General features: G+C 49.2%; 1 protein-coding gene across 1 annotated transcript in view; it reads left to right on the forward strand.

Moving 5' to 3' along the window:
- Positions 1–8029, forward strand: part of NOTCH3 (notch receptor 3) — a gene marked incomplete at its 5' end in the record, with an annotated part of 57086 nt that extends 49057 nt beyond the window's left edge. The window contains 2 exon segments of the mRNA XM_027765867.1: positions 4418–4515; positions 6625–8029. Coding sequence (XP_027621668.1) covers positions 4418–4515; positions 6625–7692 — 1166 coding nt within the window.

An 8029-nucleotide genomic window follows, 5' to 3' on the forward strand; every position in this document is an offset into this window, starting at 1 on the left:
TGGCTGACCGTGGTTCAAGTCTCAGACCTGGAAGCTTACATTTTCATTTTCTCTCTCTCTCTGTCTCTTTGTGGTGAGTGCACATGCCCTATAGCAAATTAAAATGATAATAATAAATTAAATTAATCTTTCTTTTTTTTTGAGAGAAATTTTTGCTATAGGGGATTGTAGCTCACCAGAGAGAGAGAGAGACAGAAAGTGAAAAATCATCCCCACTGCCCCCAGGGTGGTGGGGGATGGCCATGCCACAATCCCTTCTCCTCCATTCTCCTCTCAGGATTTTGGGCATGCACGCACAAGCACCTGGCCTGAGTTTCAAGCCGCTGAAACTCAGGACTTGAGTCTGGGACTTGAACTACAGTAGACTGTGTGGGAGTCCAGCACCTTAAACGCTATACCACCTGCTGGTCCCTAAATAATTTTTTTCTATGTATTTATTTATCGTTACATATAATTTTTTTCTATGTATTTATTTATCGTTATTTTTTAATTTTAAGTTTATTTATTTTACGTTCATTCAGAGAAAAAGAAAAGAGGGCTGGCACATGGCGTGGTGGTTAAGGACGCTGGACTCCCACATGGCCAGCCATGGCTCAAGTGCCGGACCTGGTGGCTTGCTTTCTCACTTTCCCCCTCTCTCTTACTCTGTCTCTCTCTTGTCAAATTAAAACAAACAAACAAACAAACAAACAAGAAAATAAATAAATAAAAGTAAGAAAAAAAGCTTCCTTAGAGAAAATTTAAAAAGAAAAGAAAAGAAATAGCCTTCCCCAAGACTTCGTTTCCTGGCACTTCGTTAGAACGCCCTTCTCTCTACTGTCACCTGCTGGACGGTTGTGGTAATACAATAGCAATTCAAATTGTGATGGCAGCTCCCGGGAGGGGGCTTGCTTGCACCGAACCAAACTTTTGAAGTTTCATGGCAACCTCTCCTGGGGTCCAAAGGAGCTCGCACAGCTTAGACTCACTCAGATACTCGCAGACTTCTTTAGGAGCAGATGCTCTCCACTTCTATGCCGCTGACATTTGGCATTGGATAGTTCTTGGTGATGGGGTGGGGGCGTTGTGGTCCTGCGTATTGTGGGATGTTCGCTGCATTGGTGGCCTCTGCTCACTAGATGCCAGTAGCATTCATTTCTAGGTTGTGACAGCCACCAGTGTCTCCAGACACTGCCCCTGGGAGCAAAACCGCCCCTGGTTGAGAATGGAGACTTTGGAGCAGTCCTGGTTACTAGGATGTTTGGTGAGGATGAAAATGTTCTCTAGGGTGTCCGAGCTGATAGTCACTGACCATGAGTGGTGGCTGCTTAGTGCTTGCCATGTAGCTGGGGAAGATGAACACGTAATATTTTGGGTCATTTACTTTTAAACAAAATTAATTAATTATTTATTGTGATTTTTCTTTAAATTTTTTGGAGAGGTTTTTGCTATAGGGCGTATGCACTTGCCAGAAAGACAGAGAGAGACAGAGAGACAGAAAGCGAGAAATCACCCCCCAGGGGGGATGGCCACGCTGCAATCCCTTCTCCTCCATGCTCCTCTGGGGATCTTGGGCACGCACACACATGCACCTGGTGTGAGTTTAAGCTGCCGGGTCTGGGACTCGAACTGCGGTTGACTACATGGGAGTCCAGGGTGTGTGCCCTCACTAGAGAGACATACAGGGAGAGGAAAGTTAGAAATGTCCCCTCAGAGAGGATGGCCACGCTGCAATTCCTTCTCCTCCATTTTTCCTTTTGGGATTTTGGGCACACATGAACATGTGCCTGGAGTGTTTTTCAAGTCACTGTGTCTGGGACTCAAACTGCAAGTTGGCCAGGTCTGATCCAGCCTCCTTAACCATCATGCCACCCCAGATGGCCCTAATGTTTACTTATTTATTTTAATTTGACCAGAGAGGGACAGAGTGAGAGTGAGAATGAGAGAGAGAGAGAGAAAGAGAGAGAGAGAGAGAGAAAGCGCCAGGTCCGGGACTCGAACCGCAGTTGGCCATGTGGGAGTCCTGTGCTCTTAACCACCACGCCTCCTGCTGGCTCCAGCTAATTTTTTTTTTAATTGCCAGAGGGTATAAATGCTCATCAGAGTGAGACAGAGACACAGTGAAAGGCAGAAAGTATTCCTCCCCTCCAAGGGGTATGGTCATGCCATAATCACTTCTCCTCCATTTAAAGGGGTATGGTCATGCCATAAATCACTTCTCCTCCATTTCTCCATCCTGTTGGGATTTGGGGCACACATAAACATGCACAGTGTGTTATCCAAGCCATTGGGGATGGGATTTGAACCATGACTGGCCATATGGGATCTGGTTTCGTTAACCACTAGGCTACAGGGCTAACCCTAGCTCACTTGGTTTAAAAAAAATATGGGTCAGCTGATAGTGTAGTGGTTATGTTGCTGGACTCCCCGATGGCTGACTGTGGTTTGAGTCCCCTTGAAAATCATGCCAGGCACATGTGCACATATGCTCAAGATCCCAGGAGAAAAAGGGATTGCAATGTGGCCATTCCCCTTGGGGGGTGATTTTTCACTTTTCCTCTCACTGTCTCTGTCTCTCTCTCTCTGGTGAGTGCACCCTCTGGCAAAAACCTTCAACCAAACAAACCATTTACTTTTTGAAGGAGAGAGCTACTGAATCTGGGTCTCGAAACTCATGGTCAACCACGTGGAATCCAGCCACCTTAACCACCAGGCCACAGGCTGGCTTAGAAGCACACTTTTAATTTTGATGATGTCCAATTTATCTATTGATATTTTGTTGTCATGGTTGCTTGGTATCATAGCAAAGAATTCTTTGCCTAATTCAAAGTCATGAAGATGTATTCCTATGTTTTCTTCTAGGTGTTTTATGAGTTGAGCTTTTACATTTAGGTGTTGGGTTTATTTTGAGTCGATTTTTGTCTACGGTGTGAGGTTGGGGTCCAACTTTATTCTTTTGCATGTGAATATTCAGTTGTTCCAACACTATTGGTTGAGATGACTGTTCTTTTTTTTTTTTTTTGAGAGGTTTTTGCTATAGGATGCATGTGCTTGCCAGAAAGACAGAGAGAGACAGAGACAGAAAGTGAGAAATCACCCCCCACGGGGGATGGCCATGCCGCAATCCCTTCTCCTCCATTCTCCTCTTGGGATCTTGGGCACGCACGCACACACACTTGATGTGAGTTTAACCCACCGGTTCCAGGACTCGAACCACGGTCGACTACAGGGAGTCCAGCGACATAGCCATTACGCCAACTGCTGGTCCCAAGATGACTATTCTTTCCCCATTGGATGGATGACTCTGATGCCTATTTTACTTATTAATTTTTTATTTATATTATTGAACATTATTTTAAAATTTTCTATAGGGTGTACATTCTTGTCAGAGAGAGAGAGGGAAAGTGAGAAATCACCCCGCAGGGAGGATGGCCATGCTGCAATCCATCCTCTATTCACCTGTTGAGATTTTGGGCATGTATGTACCCATACCTGGTGTGCTTTTCAAAGCCACTGGGTCTGAGATTCGAACTGTGAAGTCGGCCAGGTGGGATCCAGCCACCTTGTTCTTGTTCTTCTTTTTTTTTTTAAAGAATGATGTATTTTGGGATCAGCAGTTGGCTGATAATGGCTATGTCGCTGGACTCCCATGTAGTCGACTGCAGTTCAAATCCTGGACCTGGTGGCTTAAACTCACGCTAGGCGCATGTGCGTGCGTGCCCAAGATCCCGAGAGGAGAATGGAGGAGAAGGGATTGCGGCGTGGCCATCCCCCCTGGGGGCTGATTTCTCGCTTTCTGTCTCTCTGTCTCTCTCTGTCTTTCCGGTGAGTGCACGTGCCCTATAGCAAAATCCTCTCAAAAAAAAAAATGATGTATTTAATTTTTATTTATCATTATTATTTTTAAATCTGTTACAGGGCACATGCACTCACTACAGGTAGAGAGAGAGAGAAAGTGAGAAAACAAGCCGCCAAGGTCAAAACTTTGCCAGCCATGTGGAAGTCTAACACCTTAACCACCACGCCACCTGCTGGCCCTCTGGTCTAGCCACTTTAACCACCATGCCACTGACTGACCTGACACTTGTTTCATTTGATTTTAATTAAAAGAACTACACGTGACTGGTAGATGCTGCATTTAATCCAGTGATGTCCATGCAGTACATCCCGTGTATGGAGAGTTGCATGCACACACATGCACCTGCACACACGTGTGCGTGCACACACACACACACACACACACAACCCCTCACTCTGACTCCTGGACAGAGTCATTCTGCACATTTGCACACACAGACACCCGTACACTAGCGCTCACACGCTCATGACGGGCCTGCCCTTCCTCCCTAGCCATAGTCTCACTGTCTTGCTTCCTTGCCTTGGAAGGCCTGGGACATGAACCTGGGCCTCGCCCTGACCCTAACCTCTCGCCCTCCAGGGAAATCAGCCTTACACTGGGCCGCGGCTGTGAACAACGTAGAAGCCACCTTGGCTCTGCTCAAAAACGGAGCCAATAAAGACATGCAGGACAGCAAGGTGAGCCTTGCCCCTGGGCCCTCCCCGGGGTTAGAAATGGGATAAGCCCCCAGGTGGAAGAAAGCGGGGTAGGGTGAGGCTGGTGGGGCATTCACCTTGCCAGCAGCCAACTCTCATGGGTGAGATTTGGGGCCAAGAGGTTCTCAAAGCGGATCAGAGGAAGAAGTTGATGGCAGTGGCTGTGTGACCTTGGGCAAGTTGCTTACCTTCTCTGAACTTCAGTGTCTTCCTGTGTGACATGGGGAAGCAATAGTACCCACTTCATTATTGTATTTTTTTTTTTTTTTTGGAGAGGTTTTCGCTATAGGGTGCGTGTGCTCGCCAGACAGAGAGAGACAGAGAGACAGAAAGTGAGAAATCACCCCCCAGGAGGGATGGTCACGCCGCAATCCCCCCTCCTCTGTTCTCCCCTCGGGACCTTGGGCATGCACGCACACGCACCTGGCGTGAGTTTTAAGCCACCGGGTCTGGGACGCGAACCACGGTTGACTACATGGGAGTCCAGCGACATAGCCATTATGCTAACCGCTGGTTCCCATTGTATTTGTAAAGTGCTTAGGGGTGCTCCATACAAGGTAAACTCCATGATTTTTATTTATTTATTTTAATTTTAATTTATTGATTGAGTTTAGAGATTTTTGCTATAGGGTGCATGTGCTCACCAGAGAGACCGAAAGTGAGAAATCACTCTCCAGGGGGGATGGCCACACCACAATCCCTTCTCCTCCATTTTCCTTGGGATTTGGGACACATATATATATATATGTACCCGGTGTGAGTTTCAAGCTGCCAGGTCTGGGACTCAAATCGAGGTCAGCCATGTGGGAATCTAGCAATGTAACCATTACATCATTCGCTGGTCCCCAAATTTTATTATTTTATTCACATGGATATTTTGCATCAGTTTTTTTTTTTAAAGATTATCTCTGTTTTTTTGTATTTTTTTTTTTAAGAATTATTATTTAACTTTACTTATTTATTTTAATTTGACCGGAGAGGGACAGGGAGAGAGAGAGAAAGTGAGAAAGCAAGCCGTCAGGCCCGGGACTGGAACTGTGGTTGGCCATGTGGGAGTCCAGTGCCCTTAACCACGCCACCTGCTGGACCCATCAATCTTTTTTTTAAAAAGGCATTATTTATTTATTTTTATTTGTTATTATTATTTAATCTGCTATAGGGGCACGTGTGTTTACCAGAGAGAGAGGGAATGTGAGAAAGCAAGCTGCCATGTTTGGGACATGAACTGTGGTCTACCATGGGGGAGTCCAGCATCTTTAACTGCTATGCCACCTGTTGGTCTCTGTATTAATCTTTTCTTTTTTTAAAAATAATTATTTTTATTTAACTTTATGTGCATACATATATATGTATGTATTTCAATTTGACCAGAGAGGGATAGACTGAGAGAGAGAGGGAGCAAGCAAGCCACCAGGTCCAGGACTTGAACTATGGTCATCCATGTGAGAGTCCCGCAGCCTTAACCACTTAACCACCATGCCACCTTCTGGCCCTCCTCTGCATTAATCTTAAAGGTAAATAATAGTGCATTAAAATCTAATTTTTTTTTTTTTGGAGAGATTTTTGCTATAGGGCATGTACGCTCAGAAAGACAGAGAGAGACATAGAGATAGAAAGCAAGAAATCACCCCCTGGGGGGGATGGCCATGCCATAATCCCTTCTCCTCCATTCTCCTCTCGGGATCTTGGGCACGCATGCACACGTGCCTAGGTGTGAATCTAAACCACCGGGTCTGGGACTCGAACCACAGTGGACTACATGGGAGTCCAGCGACATAGCCATTACACTAACGGCTGGTCCCAAAATATCATCTATTTTTGATATTTGAGTTTTGGGTACCTCCTTAAATGTGCCTAAGGGGAGCATCCTGGTCCTGGTTCTGAAACCTGGTGTTTGGTAACACAGGATGAATGCGGTTTAAGGAAAAGAACTTGCCCAGGTTCCACCAGCAGAACTGGGATTCAAACTCCTGTCTCTCAAGCTCCAGTGTATAAAGTCTTAGCTCACAGGTTCTCCACAAGAGCCTAGAGACCTTGGCAATGCTGGCCTGCGTGACCCTGATGCCTGTGGGTTCTGTCTTCTCCCGCTAGGAGGAGACCCCGCTGTTCCTGGCCGCCCGCGAGGGCAGCTTTGAGGCTGCCAAGCTGCTGCTGGGTCACTTTGCCAACCGCGAGATCACGGACCACCTGGACAGGCTGCCGAGAGACGTGGCCCAGGAGCGGCTGCACCAGGACATCGTGCGCTTGCTGGACCAGCCCAGCGGGCCCCGTAGTCCCCCAGGACCCCATGGCCTGGGGCCCCTGCTCTGCCCTCCTGGGGCCTTCCTCCCCGGCCTCAAGGCGGCGCAGTCTGGGGCTAAGAAGAACAGGCGGCCTCTGGGGAAGGCTGGGCTGGGGCCGCCGGGGTGGCGGGGACGGGGCAAGAAGCTGACGCTGGCCTGCCCTGGGCCTCTGGCTGAGAGCTCCGTCACACTGTCGCCTGTGGACTCGCTGGACTCCCCAAGGCCCTTTGGTGGGGCCCCCAATTCCCCAGGTGGCTTCCCTCTCGAGGGGCCCTACGCGGCGGCCACGGCCACTGCAGTGTCTCTGGCACAGCTCGGGGGTGCAGGCAGGGCGGGTCTAGCTCGCCAGCCCCCTGGGGGCTGCGTGCTGAGCCTGCTGACCCGGGGCCTGCTGACCCCTGTGGCTGTCCCCCTTGACTGGGCCCGGCTGCCTCCTCCTGCCCCTCCAGGCCCCTCTTTCCTGCTGCCATTAGCCCCGGGACCTCAGCTGCTCAATCCTGGGACCCCCGTCTCGCCCCAGGAGCGGCCCCCGCCCTACCTGGCTGCCCCGGGACATGGCGAGGAATACCCACCAGCAGCTGGGGCTCACGGCAGCCCCTCCAAAGCCCGTTTTCTGCGGGTCCCCAGCGAGCACCCTTATCTGACTCCATCCCCGGAGTCCCCCGAGCACTGGGCCAGCCCGTCCCCTCCCTCTCTCTCCGACTGGTCCGACTCCACGCCCAGCCCGGCCACTGCTACTGGGGCCACGGCCACCACCACTCCTGGGGCACTGCCTGCTCAGTCCCTCGCCTTATCTGTCCCCAGCTCCCTTACTCAGGCCCAGACCCAGCTGGGGCCCCAGGCAGAAGTCACCTCTAAAAGGCAGGTGCTGGCTTGAGAGGGAGGTCTAAAGAGACACCCCCTTTTTAACTCTGTCTTTCCTTTGAAGCGTTTTCAGTCTCTCCTCTCTCTCCAACCCTCCTGCACTATGACCGGAGTGGTGACCAGCCCAAGACCTCAGTCTTCCTTTATTTATGATGGGTGGGGGCTGACCACCCACCCTCCCAGTCTCGGGATGAGTCTGGGACTTCCTCCTGTCCCCGTCTTCCTGTCCCTGAACCCTCCTCCCTGTCCCCGAGCTCTCTCTTCCCTCTCACTTTTCTTGGCCTCATTTTACTCTGACAGGAGTAAATGATTATTTTTCTCTTTTTTTTTTTTTTTTTTACATTTTTGTA

The sequence above is a fragment of the Tupaia chinensis genome, unplaced genomic scaffold (genome assembly GCF_000334495.1).
Source record: "Tupaia chinensis unplaced genomic scaffold, TupChi_1.0 Scaffold139785_1, whole genome shotgun sequence".
NCBI classification, from domain to species: Eukaryota; Metazoa; Chordata; class Mammalia; order Scandentia; family Tupaiidae; genus Tupaia; species Tupaia belangeri.